At 42.5% G+C, this 16,775-nt stretch overlaps 1 protein-coding gene and 1 long non-coding RNA gene across 3 annotated transcripts in view; one reads left to right on the plus strand and one right to left on the minus strand.

The window, feature by feature from the left end:
• LOC110834989 (uncharacterized) overlaps positions 1-16,775 on the minus strand; it is a 340,098-nt gene that overhangs the window by 65,718 nt on the left and 257,605 nt on the right. The window lies entirely within an intron of this gene.
• The window catches only part of TkR86C (Tachykinin-like receptor at 86C), a 246,165-nt gene continuing 239,406 nt past the window's right edge, over positions 10,017-16,775 (plus strand). Inside the window, exon 1 of the mRNA XM_022074768.2 lies at positions 10,017-10,335. Coding sequence (XP_021930460.1) covers positions 10,017-10,335 — 319 coding nt within the window. The remainder of the gene's footprint in view (positions 10,336-16,775) is intronic.

Raw genomic sequence — 16,775 nt, forward strand, 5'->3', positions numbered from 1 at the left:
TGTAAGTGAGTCACCTAACTCAAACTTAAATCTCAGGGCAGATATCCAGAAATTAATCTCTGTAGAAATCCCGTTACCCACTTTTGTAGATGCTACGGCGCAAAATGCTTTGTTCCATGTGAAACAACTTGACGAATATTTCGAATTGAAAGCAATTCCTCCACAATTTCGTCTGACTATTGCTGTGAAGTCACTCACAAATGAATCAGCCAAGTCATGGATTCTCGCGACCGCGGGAACGTTCCAAAATTATGAGAAATTTAAGAGTTCATTCATCAGACAATTTTGGAGTAACGAAAGCCAGTCGGAAACTCGCTGCAGAATATACCAAGAGAAATTCAGTCGTCAGAGCGACAAGAGTATGTCCGATCATTTTCTAAAATATGCTGTCTTAGCCAGGCACCTACAACCCCCAATGGAAGACCAGGAGCTCATTTCTGCATTAAAAGCTCATTACCCAATATCCGTGCAGAGAATTTGGTTAGCTAAGCAGCCTAAGGATGTTGAAGAGGTCGTCAGCTTCCTGAGGCAAATGGACGAGATAGAAGCGAAAGAGCAGGGTTACAGGACTGAAAGAGAACCCCCTGGCAACTCGAACCCGCAGAATTATCGGAACAACAGGGCACAATATCGAGGCAATGACAGAAACCAGGAGAGGCAATATCAAGTCAGAGGAATGGAATTTGGTAGGGGAAACAACTATCAAAACCGCCCGACGCGTCGACAGCCGTATTTTGGAAATAGGCGAGACAACATTGCCACAGGTGGGCAGCACAGGGAGGAGGAGAGTCGGAATCACAGGCAAGGGAACCAGTTAAACCCTTACGCCCCCACTTTCAATCAGGAGAGGAAAGAGGAAGACAGCGATCTGCGGATTCCACGACCAAGCTCCAATCAGCATCAGGGGAATTAGATCAGGACGTGTCCGGAGGGCGTGGGTTCGTCCTAGATGGGTGCAATAGAGTAGAAAACGCCCCAAGGAATGAGTTAAAAGCCAAAAGGGTAGGAGTTTGCAATGACGAACTGGGTGTAGGAGACGAAGAAATTTTATTACAAGCGATAGATGGAGACAGATTAAACAATTGCCCCTACGTGAAAATTGTCACGGGAAGTGAAGAGGTGGACGCGTTATTAGATTCTGGATCGCAGATAAGTTTGGTCACTGAAGAAATCTACGAGAAATTAATATTGAAGCAACATCCAATTTTGACGTTGCCAGTTAAAGCCGCTATCCTAATTACAGCCCTCGGTAACAAATCTAAGAGATTGAAGAAACAGGCAATGGTGGAATTTGAAATTGAAGGCGACAAATTCAACCAGGTTTTCCTCGTTGCTCCGCAATTAATGGTTCCTATGATACTAGGTGCGGATTTCTTGAATGAAAACAAAGTGGTACTAAATTTTGCAGAGAGAAGCCTCCAGGCAGAGAGAGACGGAGTTGTTGTTAGGTACAAATCTAACAAGGGCGCAGGACAAGATATCGCGCGATGTAACGGACGGGACCCAAAGGACGGTGGTCACTACAACGAAGCATACGTTAACCACACGCTGGTACTAGACTCTGGTAGCCAAAGCCAACTACAGGTGGATCAACCCGCAGCCATTCGTGATTGTAACCATTCGCAGAAAGGGACTGAGATTGGTGAAGAGATAGAAGGAGAACCCCCAGGTGTACATGTAATTTGTAGTTGTTGCAACAGGGATTGCAGTTATGATTGCTCCGAAAGGGAGATTGAGATTAATGAATGCGGGCAATTGGACCCAGCAAAGTTAGAATACGGGAGACGTATCGATATTGATAAGGGGGAGAGACAATGCAATACGAATAATTCAAACACAAGAGCTGCACCGGATGAACGTCGTAACATTTCCAGCGAGGACCTGTCCGGAATCATAGAGGCCCAGGGAAACTTGTCACGTCTGCAGAAAGGACAACTGTCAAATGTATTAGTTAAGTACTTGAAACACTTCACGTCGAGGCCAGGGCGTTGCAGAACGTATAGTTATGGGTTCCAAGTGAACAGTGAGGCAACGATTAGAACGCAATCAAGGCAGATACCTTTCTCTTTGAGGGCAGCTGTAAGAAAGGAAATAAACCAGATGATCTATGATGGTATCATCGAAGTTTCCAGTTCCCCTCACGTCAACCCTTTGGTTATAGTCAGTCGGGAAGGAAAAACGCCCAGGATATGTTTGGATGCGAGGAAGGTAAATGAAATAACTATTGCGGATTCAGAAAGAGAAAGACCAACTGAGGAACTACTTCAAAGATTTCATGGGGCTAAGTTCATGACCAGCTTAGACCTGACGTCAGCGTTTTTGCAAATTGAATTGGATGAAGGATGCCGGAAATACACCGCATTTTTATTCGAGTCAAAGCAATACCAGTTCAAGAGAGTACCTTTTGGGCTCAAAAACAGCTTATGTGCTTTACTGAGAGCGCTACGCACCATATTTGACGGAACCACTTCACATTTCTTGGTGAATTATGTAGACGACTTACTAATTTACTCGAAGAACTACCGAGATCATCTCGAGCATTTGGATACTGTATTATCAAAATTAACTGAAGCGGGCTTCACTATCAATGTGACAAAATGCAAGTTCGGGCAGCCCGAAGTCAAATTCCTAGGTCACATAATAAACGAGCACGGCGTCGTACCAGACCCTGGAAGGATGACAGCGATGCTAAACTATCCCGCCCCCAAAAACCACAAGGAACTAAGGCGATTTTTAGGAATCTGTAATTACCACCATCGGTTTATCATAAATTATGCAAGCTACGTGGCTCCTTTGTTGCCTTCATTGAAAAAGGGGAACAGATGGAAGTGGGATGAACATAAACAGGTCGCATTTGAGACACTGAGACTGCAATTTGCAAACAGTATCCAATTAATGCATCCTAATGAGGGTGATCCATTTTCAGTGTATACAGACGCGAGTAGCTATGCCATCGCGGCGATCCTTACTCAAGCCGGCAGTGATGGAAGTCAGAGGATCATTTCCACTGCATCCAGGGTACTATCCGCCACCGAAAGAAGATATACAACGTGTGAGCAGGAACTACTTGCTGTTGTATACGCCCTCCAGAAGTTTCGGATTTATGTATGGGGAAGGACAATAACCATATACTCGGATAACAAGGCGTTATCTTTCTTAAAGAGGTGCATTTTGACTTCAAACCGAGTATCTAGGTGGATACTTCAACTCCAGGAGTATGACTACCGAATTGAACACATCAGTGGGACCAGCAATTATTTTGCAGACCAATTGAGTAGGCATCCAGTGGGTATGGACCCAGGACAGGTGACGAAAATCGGAAAGCCTACTGAACTACTGGTGGCTCTGTTCAAGTTAAATGTGGACCCAATGATTAGAAAAGATTTGAGAGACATCGCTGTTCACCAAAGTCAAGACCACGTTATACAAGGAGCAAGGGAAAAGCTGCAAGTCGACGACCCCTATATAAAAGGCAGGTACTTGCTTCACCAAGGAGTACTGTACTGCAGGAAACCTCACTGCAGTTCAGACTGGAGAATCTACTTGCCAACCAGCCTGGAGACCAGGTTTATCAAGTTCGTTCATGAGTATTTGGGCCATTCCGGAGCCAATAAAACGTTAAGAGCCATAACGGACTCCTTCTATGTGAGAAACCTAGGCAGAAAAATACGCAAGACCCTCTCATATTGTGAAGTTTGCCAGAAGGTAAAACACCCGAACCGGAGGTACGAGGCTGAAGTAAGATCACATCTCCCCACAAAAGCTGGAGAATTAGTCAGCGTTGATTTATTTGGGCCCCTACCATCTGGACGATTTGGGAATAAATATATACTTGTATGCTTGGACGTATTCACAAAACACGTAAAGCTGTACCCTCTAAAATCGGCCACGACTCGGGCGTGCCTGAGGAACATTACCCAGAAATACGTACCCACCGTCATTCATCCAGAAGCCATCTTATCGGACCACGGGACTCAATTCACTTCCGAGGGCTGGCGACGGTCTTTGGAAGAACTAAACATCAGAGTAAAATATTCCCCGATTCGACACCCGGAGTCAAACCCTTCAGAAAGGTTTATGAGGGAAATATCTAAATTTTTCAGAATATACTGCCATACGACGCAGAAGAGCTGGCCGCAACTGCTTAGTAACATAGAGTATTGGTTAAACAACACCGTTTCAGAGGCCACAAATTTTACTCCCGCTGAACTAATGTTTGGCAGTCCAAAACCGAAACTTTTCAGAGAATTGTTACCGACAGCGCCGGAGCCTCTCTTAACCGAGGAAACCGTTGAGAAGAAGGCTATTAAAGCCTACACACGAATGAAAGAGCGCGCCGCCATACGAAAGGAGAGGTGTAAGAAAGGAGTCGCCAAATGGGAACCTAGGCTGCGTGACCCAGTGCTTGTCAGAATAATGCCTGTCTCTGATGCCGGCAAAGGAGTTACGGGGAAGTTTATGCGTCCGTTTGAAGGCCCATACTTCATCTCAAAAGCACTATCGCCCGCCATGTTCGAGCTGGAAGATAAGCACGGGAAACCACGAGGCATGTTTAACAAGCGGGAGTTGAAGCCTTTTCGCATGGAAAACGATGTCTTGGCTGAACCCAAATGCAGGATTGACAAAACCGATGTCGTCACCGAATTGTACTAGGTATCCGCAAGGGAATTAGCCGCGATAAAGTAATGAAGATAATCTAAATTTAAACCATTCACGAAAATGTTGTTACCCACAAACTGCCCTGAGGTTTAGAAAAAAAAAAAAAAAAAGGGTTACATAACCCAAAACATGAGGGTTTGAGCTAAATAAGAGTACATGCATTTCTTTAAAAATCTCTATAATGGAAAGCTATGATAAGAACGCAAGGAATGTTTGAAACAGAATGCAGATTAGAGAAAGCAATTAGGGGTATATAAAGCAGTCAGACTATAAAAAGTTTATCCAGTTGGCATATGTTTGCCTTGTATTTGATTTGTATTTAATATGTTTCTATGTTATAAGATGTCACATTTGAGTATACGTACCAATTGTTTTAGGGAATAATTATCACTACATATAATCTTGAGCGGGATAGAGGTACTTGGTTTATAGTGTAAGTTTAGTCAGATATATATAAAAGTAGTGAGGTAGGAGACAAATTGAGAGGATCTGTGAGTTATAATCTTTTAGAAATACAAGAACAACGCATGTGGAGATAGGGACTCACATAGGTGTGGAGTAAATTGCATGCGAATGATAAACGTAGTATTTACTTATAAAGTAACATAATGACCTTGCTTCACGTTGGGATGTTTAGAGCTTAGATAAGAAGTTCAGACGAATTTGAAATCAAAATTGTCCTCACTTCATTATCGGGGAGTTTATACCAGTCCAGAACCCCTGTAACTTTTGACTTTAAGTTTCAACTGGCCGGAAGATCAGGGGTGAAGGCCCCCCCGCTAGCAAGCCATATGTGGAGGTTCCCTCGCCAGCAAGGGATCTGGTCTCCAGGTCAAAACACATGGCAGTACTCAAGTGGACAGAGTCGACAGCGGGCTTTCAGACAGTAACCCAAACTTTAGTACCAGTCAGGGAAACAGTGTACAAGATTTTCTGTAAATTAAAAAGTAAAATTATTCGGTTTCTTAAATTTGTTGTTCCTGTATTTATTGATATACATCAAAATTACCACGTCAACCCTGAGGTGATCCTTGTTCCCCACTGACTCTAGTTCGGGATATAACTATCTCTTTCTGCAAGAACAAAGAAGATAAAAGTAGTGAGGAAGGATAGTTATACTGTGCACACATTTCTCATCTGCCTATGCGACAGAACACGTGGAATGAACGACTGTCATAAGACTTTCGCTTCAAATAAGGGTCTATTTATATAGGAACGTACGAGGTGCGATCGGAAAGTTTCTAGACTGCGCCTATAAAAACCCGTACACTTATCTCAGGTATTAAATTCATCCATCACCCTCGAAGTAGTTCCCCTGGGAGTGAACACAACGATCCCAGCGCCGCTGCCAAGCCTGGAAGCATCCCTGGAAATCTTTCTTTGTCAGCCTGTCAAGCACCATCTGCGATTCTGCCTGAATCTCTTCTATCGTCTCAAATCTCCTTCCCTTTAGCTGAATTTTCATCTTTGGGAAGAGGAAGAAGTCACACGGAGCTTAGAAAGGAAGTTGGGGTCGGTTCTTGCAAGATCTTTGAGCTCCTGACAAACGAGAAGTCGATTCTGCTTCTGGTCCTCAGACAGGATGCGTCGCATGTGGAGTTCTTCCTTTAGAATCAGCTGACAGGTCCCATAGCCTATCCCAACAATGTCGCACAAGTCGTTGATGGTACGACGTCGATCTTCGTGAATGGCCTGCCGAATCTTCGTAACATTTTCGGGCGTTGTGCTCGAAGATGGTCGTCCAGAACGCTCGTCATCATCGACAGAGGTTCGGCCATTTTTAAAACGTGAATGCCACACAAAAGTTTGTGCACGACCCATTGCGGACTCCCCAAATGCTTGCTTTAGCATTTCATAGGTTTCCGTAGCCGTTTTGGCGAGTCTTTGGCAAAATTTGATGCACACGCCATTCCGAAATCGCAGGAGGGTCGGTGTAATGCACTACCAAAACGCCCGTAACTAAGAAACAAATGCTAATTCGATGATGCCGGCTGGCACACTGATTCACTATGAATGTAGGCCGCACCCCCTAGCGGCAGAAGCTCGTACTACATCCGGTTCGCCCTCTATTGACACAGTCTTGAAACTTTCCGATCGCACCTCGTAAAGATAACGTAAAGAGCCCTTGCCGATTTTTCAGAAAATATTATTCAACGTTTTTCAATAGAACTGTTTATATTGGACCCCGAGCTCGTCCGGTCCACGAACGAGTCTCGCCCAACTTACGTCTCCAACGATATTTTTCTTAAACATTTCCATTGAAAAACGTTGAATAATATTTTCTGAAAAATCGGCAAGGTCTCTTTACGTTCCTATATAAATGGACCCTTAGCAGGCAACGAGTCCTCCTCGTAAGATGCAATTTCACGAAAGACTGGCTGAAGTTGGAACATCCTCTCAGTTGACTCTGCGGGTCCTGTATTTGAAGCTCCGGGGATGTCCTTACTGTTCAACTGATCTGTATTGCCTTAAATCTCGAAGCTTCCTTGCGATCCATATGTTTATTACGTCAAACTCAAAGCAGGCAAGCAAAGATTAGCCCCACTTCGATACGTAAACAGCCACCCAAAATCAGTTTCCGCGTGATCCATGTCCACTGCATATCTGACGCTCTCTGTTTACATCCGAGTAACGTTGCAAAGATAATTTATGTTCACCTGGTACATTAAAACAGCAAATACGCCATCCTCTACGCACTTTTCCAATCACGATTCATAAATGAATGAAAATGCATTAGGAGTCGGCGAAACAATTATTATGTCCCTATGAAAGACGAGAATGGAGGGGCATTGCCACGGAGATGGCCTGATCGGTTCCGAAATCGACTGCTGCCGACGCCTCGCACTGGGCGCAGGTCATGAATCCGCGCCGATGTTAGGACGATGTCAGGCTCGTTCTCTGAGCGACTCAGTGGCAACGCGCTTGCCGACACCGGCGGTCGTGTGGCAGGACATAACCATGTTTGCTGTTCCCGAGCAAAATTCCAGTGACCGGACATCGTACCAGAAATATGAACGGGGAGCTGTTTTGTTCGTCGTGACGCGAAAACGGTTAGGAACGAATTAGCGAATCAAAATAGGTAAGAATTTGCAGTGTTCGTAAGAGAAAATAGTTCTGAAGTAAAAGCTGTGACGTAAGAGTGGCTACGCGTACCGCAATGGAGAATTTTACGAAGTGGCCTCGTCGTCCAGCCTTGATATCAGTTCCCCGGAGTCACATTTCCAATCGCACAGAGATGCAATTTAATTTTAATTAGCGTCGTTAAATATTCTCCACACAGAAACTTATTTCAGATCTATTTTAGCATTGAAACATAAATTAATTTTTGAACCCAGCGCCAATTTTTTTTTCCAAATACGTCGAGTACCATCGGAGTCGCGGACAGGTTGACAGAGAAGACCTCTCTGTCATGTGTTCACTTCTGAGCGTAAAAACATATTAAGGTGCTGAACACTGGTCCTACAACTTGTTCTTCTAACACGTAGGACGCCACGGTACGTGCAGATGCACTGTCGACGTGCTGTTATCGACAGTTAACAGTTCCCGTCTCCAGCGACAAGCTCTGATTCCTCCTTGGTCGCTGCTAGAGTCTAATTACTCCGCTTACTGACAATCGGTATGATGCTTCGTGTCAAATTTATTCATCAGCCACGAGGCTCAAACTTAGTGTCTGAAACACAGGACAGTGAAGTGAATGACTAAGGGCTTACTTGAGTTCACTCGCGGTTCGAGTTTATCTTCAAGTTTCTTTTAATAGTAGATTATTTATCGACGTTGTAATTAGCTCAGATAATGTTGCGTCAACTGAGATGAATAGGAAAGGATCTGCAAGGATTAGGAAGTAATTTTAGGCACAATCTCAGTATTTGTAACTACAGAGCGACTCCCAGTAGCACGCACAGTATCTGACCTAGTTCAGAGTGAACGTCATTCAACGATACTGAGTCCTACCAAAGTCAAATTTAAACCTGTTGATAACATTCTTCTGTTAACAGACACGAGTAGCGATCTGAATATCGTGTAAGTCTGTCCTAATTTCTTAATTAAATAAGCCTGATTTAAAACTTCTGTAGAATCAGTTCCGACGAGCAACCGAAACATCGCTGCCTCACAAAAAAGAAATTTCTGTTCATTTAAGAGTGACTGCTTGCATTAGGAATGTACACTGAAAACGTTTTGCGCCCAAGGTTTGGAGAAAATTTGGTAGCGGGAAACACCGTGCATAAGTAATGTCACGTGGACTGGAAACAACTGGAAGATTCAGATAGACAGCTCCGGCGACCTTTAAGATCCATCACCACATGTAAATAATATACAGCCTAGGAGTTGCTCAGATGTGGATTAAATTACGGAAAAGTTAAAAATTTTAGGGTTTTTTTTACAAACAAAAGTTTAACGAGTGACTGCATTAGTGTGTGTACCAAAATGTCGTGTCTTCCCGCTCTGTGCTACATTAAAATTGTGTTGGGGACTGCGAAATGAAAGTGGAAGGATTTTACAAATTAGTTATTTGAGATTTTGTGTTCCTTGTTGTTCATGACGTCAATTGTGTTGCAGACAAAAATATATTACTGCATGTACAAACCAGCTGCTACAAAGTTAATCATTTTTCGAAACACTGCCCAGCTAATTAAGGCAGAAACAATTTCCTTTGTGTTTTAATGAACATGTGAAGTGTTGAAAAATCTATAAAAACATCAAGCTTATATTTGACTAAAATACAAATTCTCCTCTTAAGATGAACCGTTTCATTTGAAATGGGGATGGGATTCATTAAGTTCAATTCAACACTAAATTCAAACACCTTATTTAGTTTCGGTGAAAAACATGCTAATACGCTAAAGATCCAATACCTTAATTATATTAATTTCTTGCGTGTTTGAATGTTCACTTCAATATTTCACGAAATCAGAAATATGTCTGCTTGTATGCGATGTCCCATTAAAGTGCCAGTGGTTTATAACGAGCTAGAAAGCAAATTCAAATGCAATGAACGTGTAGGCTTTAAGAACTTTTAAGTCAGTCTCGTTACATTGCTAATTCATAACGCCATCAGCAGTTGAAATGTAGTTACTGCTAACAGCTGCTTTCGGAAAGACTTTTCGCTAACCCCCTATATTTTTCGCACACCGTGAACTAGCCGATTATACTCTCTAAAGACCAGGTCCCGTTCTTGAAATTCCCGGTCATGGAACGTTTCAAATTTACGCACTTCGCAAGGCATGGGTCCTCGGCTAGCAAGCCTCTCCCTGATGAAGCCAGTTTCCGACCGCTCGAAATGTTTCCCTTTTACCTTGCCCCATAGTACGAACTGAATCGAGTCGAATTGCACCGTTCAGTCGCGAGGTCGTAGCCCGATGGGAGACGCGATTGACGATGTGAGCCTCTACAACTGCACGGCGTCGCTGCTGATGCAGTTGGACTCCTCCGTGAACGCGAACTCCGTGTGGACGCTGAACCGGAGCCAAGTGGTCGACCTGTTGGAAGTCGCCCTAACGCAGACGGACTCCTCCGCCCAGTGGACGGCGCTCCGTGACTTCATTTCCGAATGCCTCCTCCCCGCACAGAGGCCGTATGACCTGGCCTGGTGGCAAAAACTTATGTGGGCTGTCGTATTCGGGGCGATGCTCGTAGTTGCCACAGGGGGCAACATAATCGTCATGTGGATCGTCCTTGGTAAGCAAATCATTTATTTATCAGTGATTGGAAATATATTGTGTGTTCTGTTCAAAAACAGCTGTAAACGATTCAAAACTTTTTAAAGCCTGTGAGAAACTGCGATACTTGTAAAGAGAGTCAATACAAAATTTCATAAAAATTATTACACAAATTACTTACCAACAAACAACAATTTCGTTTGAAGTCGCGACTACACGTAATTTGACCACTGAACATGAAGTTACAGGCCGAGACTTAAGGGAAAATCGACTGAAAATAGTTCGGTCATTATCGTGATCTGCACTTCACACTGAATAAATTCTGGGCTGTAAGTACGTCTGTCCACCGAGCTCAGCGAAATTCTTTGGTACAGTGACACAGCCACTGACGTGTGTCAGGGCAAAGAGTTAGAGGACGTAGCGACGTCCTTGGTGATCATTCGCGTGACTGGGCAAACACAAAGGTTTCGGCTGCGGGAATGTTTATTGTTTAATAGCCCGTTCATTCCTTTTAAGGCCTATCTGCGTCATTCACTTTTAAGTAACACAGCAAAATGGCCACAAGCTACAAGTGGGACTAACTACTTTTTTCAGGCTGAATACGAGGTGCGATCGGAAAGTTTCTAGACTGCGCCTATAAAAACCCGTACACTTATCTCAGGTATTAAATTCATCCATCACCCTCGAAGTAGTTCCCCTGGGAGTGAACACAACGATCCCAGCGCCGCTGCCAAGCCTGGAAGCATCCCTGGAAATCTTTCTTTGTCAGCCTGTCAAGCACCATCTGCGATTCTGCCTGAATCTCTTCTATCGTCTCAAATCTCCTTCCCTTTAGCTGAATTTTCATCTTTGGGAAGGGGAAGAAGTCACACGGCGAATAAGGAGGGTGCGGGATGACGGCCAAAAACTGCCGAACTTTGAGGGCGGTGTGCGCTGGCGCGTTGTCATGATGCGTCGCATGTGGAGTTCTTCCTTTAGAATCAGCTGACAGGTCCCATAGCCTATCCCAACAATGTCGCACAAGTCGTTGATGGTACGACGTCGATCTTCGTAACATTTTCGGGCGTTGTGCTCGAAGATGGTCGTCCAGAACGCTCGTCATCATCGACAGAGGTTCGGCCATTTTTAAAACGTGAATGCCACACAAAAGTTTGTGCACGACCCATTGCGGACTCCCCAAATGCTTGCTTTAGCATTTCATAGGTTTCCGTAGCCGTTTTGGCGAGTCTTTGACAAGAGATTCAGGCAGAATCGCAGATGGTGCTTGACAGGCTGACAAAGAAAGATTTCCAGGGATGCTTCCAGGCTTGGCAGCGGCGCTGGGATCGTTGTGTTCACTTCCAGGGGAACTACTTCGAGGGTGATGGATGAATTTAATATCTGAGATAAGTGTACGGGGTTTTTATACGCACAGTCTTGAAACTTTCCGATCGCACCTGGTATACAGTGAGCTTATTTTAAAATATGCAGAGTTGCATTTGAAATTGCTGTAAATAAATGGTGCAGTCATCTGATAAAACGTCGTTCAACAACGTTCGTCGTACACCTCTACTAAAATGTTTTCCGAAGTGTGTTAGCAACTTTGCGAGATAAAACCACGCGGGTAAGACGGGTAGGAATGACACGCAAACTTTATTATTTGAGACAGAAAACACAAGAAACAAAAGTTACATAAATATTTCCGTTTTAATGCGAAAATTTGACACTTATTCTAGGTACAAGTTATCAATGGACCGGTAGTGTTTTACATTTGCAATATCGTAGACCCGAAATGCTGAGAAGTTTCGCGTCTCTACGTTGTCTTTCGGATGATAGGAGCTTTAGAAAAACCCTATGAACACCTTCCCAGCAGTGTCAATGTAGATCTGGACGGATAAATCACTTCACCATCAAGTCGAACTTAACACGAAGAAGACCAACTTCCTGATATACTAATTTTATACACAAAGTAACTATAATTTACCAAGTATATATTAAATCTTGTCCGTCTAATCACAATAAATTCTTATTAAATATTGAAATATTACAATAATTAACATTTAAAATATTAAATGATGTTCTTTATCGAAATATTCGATTTACATTAGACCATCATTTTTCATGTTTCACGACATGTTTCAGTTCCTAAAAGAACCATCCTCAGGTATATATAATTATATAAAGCTTCAAAACGATAAATAATTCAAATACAATTTTCATACATTATGCCAGCGTACATTTTTATCAGATTTTTACTAGATATTAAACGATGTTCTTTTTCAGATTTTTTTCTTCAGATTTTTATTCCATTTTTAATAACACACTCGATGTTGTTCTTTTAGGAACTGAAACATGTCGTGAAACATGAAAAATGATGGTCTAATGTAAATCGAATATTTCGATAAAGAACATCATTTAATATTTTAAAAATATTTTAAATGTTAATTATTGTAATATTTTAATATTTAATAAGAATTTATTGTGATTAGACTTACAAGATTTAATATATACTTATTATATCACAATATGACGCAACTTTACCATCTTATAATTTACCAAGTTAAATGCCAGACAAATTTAAATATATATTGATTCCAGGCGTGTAAATGCAACTGACATTTGAATATTTCTCTGGCTAAAAAAATAATTCACGGGATTTAACGCTGGAGTTGTGACGAGACACAGCTGATACATACAAAAGACGTCATGCCACAATTCGTATGAAATACTCTTAAATACGTTAGGAAATTGAAAGTCGATAATTCTGTTGGTGATACAGTACGAAGTTCAAACGAAAATATAAAAAGTGAATGTTATGTGAAAGACTGGAGGTACATCGGAGAGGCAATTTTGAGGTAATAAGTTTTCACTCAGTAAATAAATAAATTTGTAATGTAAGAACATTACATCTTACTGTATTTGATTGAGATATACGGAAGTATATAAGCCCTTTGGCTATGTTTCTTAAGAGAAATAGAGAATGAGTTACTAGAGGCGCTCTGTGCTGGGTTGATGGACAGACAAAGGTGACGCGACGGCAGGACACAGGAGTTTCGTGTCTCACCGTCGGGGAAGAACACATTCCGAGAGTGTTTAAGGAAAGCATTTGGACCCGGGAGGGAGGAACTATGAGGCGGACGGAGAAAACTGCGTAATCAGAGCGCCGGCCGCGTAGCAGCCACGTGGAAAATGAGAACTTCAAAAGAAACTTTAGTCGTAAAAGTCTGAAAGCAGAACCACAGCCAACCTGGCGTAGCTTGGAGGACAGTTCATATTAAGACTGACGTGAAAAATGATGTGGAGGATTCGAAGGTTATATGGAACCCACTTCACGGAGCCTTTACACATAATATACCTTCGTGTTCTAAAAACGTCTTCTCTCCTAGGCCCAAATATCCTCCTCAACACCCGATTCTCAAACACCTGCAATCTGTGTTCCTCCCTCTGACTGAGAGACCATGTTTCGCACCCATACAAAACAACACTCAAACTTATTGTTTTGTATACTTTAATTTTCAGGTTCTTAGAATTCAGACGGGAAGACAAAATATTTTGAACTTAGAAGTAGCAAGCATTTCCGGAATTTAATCTCCTCCTAACTTCCTCATGAGTGTCATTTTCATTTGTTATTGTTGTTCCCAAATATTTGAACTTTGTAACACTTTCAAAGGATTTATTAGCCATCCTAAGATAATTCTGTACTTCGCCGTAGCCGCGGGGTCTGAGGCATCATGCTTCGGACCGGCGATACGGAATGCGCGCTGGTTCGAGTCTCGGGGAGAAGACATTTTCTCATGAGCTTTCGACTGGTGCCAACCCAGCATCGTGAGGAAATTGGGGAGCTACAATCCGGTCATGAAAGCTAGCAATGACTGGGGGTTCGTCGTGCTGACCACACGTCATCCTATATCTGGTTGGATGATCGTTCACCTCTGCTTAGGCATGTGAACGTGAGGCCAGTAGCCAGCTAGTCGGCTTTGGCTCTCAGAGGGCTATTACGCCACGGATTATTATTAAGATAATTCTGCCAGCCTGTCTGCTGACGAGATACTAACATGTACATGTAACACGTTTTATTCTAATGGGATTTTGGACTAAACCCACTGGAAGGAGAGAATTTTCGTGTGATAGACAAAACCTGTATAGAATTGCTGTTAGTTACTCAGGATTATTCATGACAAAATATTTAAACGTAATTTTACAAAATGCAGACACGTGATATTACAAAACAAGTTATCAAGACAATAACAGCTTTTGCAAACGAGATATTCACTTCACGTTACGAAAACATTACTCATGAGAAACTAATTTATTTTCAGCGCAAAACTGGGCCCACTGATGGATATTGTTACCAACTGATATTCATATATTCCCATGGTTGTTACGTCACATGTTCTCGCAAAGGATGGCGGGTAATGGCCAGACAATCATCCTTCACTTTACGAATTTGAGTACCTGTCAAGTTGGTGTCTCTTCCGAAGGAAATTTAGAAAATAAAAGAGAGTTTAGGTTAGCCTCAATTGCCACAACCTCAATACATTTTTTCAAGAAAATCCCACCAGCTTGTCTCAAGTTGTTACATGGCAGAACTTACAGCTCGTAGAACTATCGAAAGATGATGCAATGATCTCGACCCGAAGACAGGAGACAGAACAGGCGAGGACGAACAAATCTTGCACAATCTATGCGGCTTGATCGGGCTTCCTACACAAAATTCTGCGATCAGATGGGACCGTGTCTCTGCAAAGCTACGGCCACTGATGCGTCCACTGTGTGTCCTCAGGTGATACAAGCGCGAACGCAGAGTAGCGGGGGGTGGGGGTGGGGGGGAAATCGAAGGACTGTTTGAAGAAACCTGTGTCCTGCCACGTGGGCTGACACCCCGGCCTCATAACAACACAAACAGCATCGATCTTCCTGGAAGACGAAATGAAAATCCTTTTTCATGATCCTGACAAGCTCTGTAATGATCGCGTAACCTGTGCTGCTCGAAGTCGAAATCTAGCCAGAACGATGAATTAGCAGCGTGACTTGTTCGCTCTCGGGAGGTCCCCAGTTCCATGCTCCACACTTGATAATCTATCACGAGGTTACACTTGGCTCTCCTTATCCTTGTGGCAATTCCGACTGAGTTCGCCTGACATTCGTACCTCACTATCACGCTTCGTGGCCTCAGAATCTACAGAGGATTTCAAAATAATTAAAGGAAAAAATGTTATATATTATTTAAATCTTGCCCGTCTAATCACAATAAATTCTTATTAAATATCAAAATATTACAATAATTAACATTTAAAATATTTAAAATATTAAATGATGTTCTTTATCGAAATATTCGATTTACATTAGACCATCATTTTTCACTAATATCGAATATTTCGATAAAGAACATTATTTAATATTTTAAATGTTAATTATTGTGATATTTTAACATTTTAATAAGAATTTATTGTGATTAGACGGACAAGATTTAAATAATATATATTCATTATATCACAATATGACGCAACTTTACCATCTCAGGAAAAATGTTAATAATACGAAGTGTATAAATACTATCGTTCCTCTTCACGATATAATATATCGTACATGGTACAGGCCTTTTAAAAATGTCTTATGCGATACAAACCACGATCATAAATGTGTCAATGTCGTAACAAATACGCTTTCTCTGTGTTTACCACTGACTTCAGACATCATTCCCATGAAAGCGACCGCTTCTTGGGAGGCAAATAGGAAAAATAATTGCCCGCCTCTTGCTGTACATAAAAGCTTGCTGTCTTTTAATGACTACGCCACCGGACGCTGCCGTGAGGCAAACGAACCCTGTCTACATCCCAGTAAAATGTTCACTTAGACTCTCTTTTGAAACAGTCCCCCGTTCACACCAGGATCTTTCAAGCAGCGCCTTTCCTTCAGGCCTTTCCAGTGTGTTAAAATTGTAATCCTCTCCCCCTCCCCCCCAAATTTCCCCCGAGAATAAATGCACGTGATAAACTTCCAACGAAGTAACATCGATAAGGAGACGATACTCTGTGATCATTCCAAGTTCGCGGTCCGTTTCACACAAAAAAATTAGGACGTAATCTGACACCTGCTGTCATTATTACTCATTAGCTTCGACGAGAACGTAGATTCAAATCGCAGCTGAATGTTGAAGAAAGTAATTTACAAAGCACGTACCAGCGACATTTCCCCCCAATTAAAATTTGTCTCCAGAGCCATTCTCCCTCTCTCGCAGGACTTGGAGTGTGAGCAGAGTCTTTAATTTCGAGGATTCCTTGAGGAGCGATGCGAATATTGTTACCATGGGAACAAACAGACTCATGGAAGGCACGCACGTACGGTCCACAGAATCGTCGTTATGAAATATTCATGTTCCCATCCGATGCCTAGAAAGTAATTACTGTCGTATCAGCCGCTCACTCCGCGTGTTATGGCCGCATTTCCGGATTTCTGTTGCACATTTAAACATTTCCG

Source organism: Zootermopsis nevadensis, unplaced genomic scaffold, assembly GCF_977971745.1.
Source record: "Zootermopsis nevadensis isolate Lab colony 2312 unplaced genomic scaffold, Znev_1.0 Znev_ptg000008l, whole genome shotgun sequence".
In the NCBI taxonomy this organism is placed as follows: domain Eukaryota; kingdom Metazoa; phylum Arthropoda; class Insecta; order Blattodea; family Termopsidae; genus Zootermopsis; species Zootermopsis nevadensis.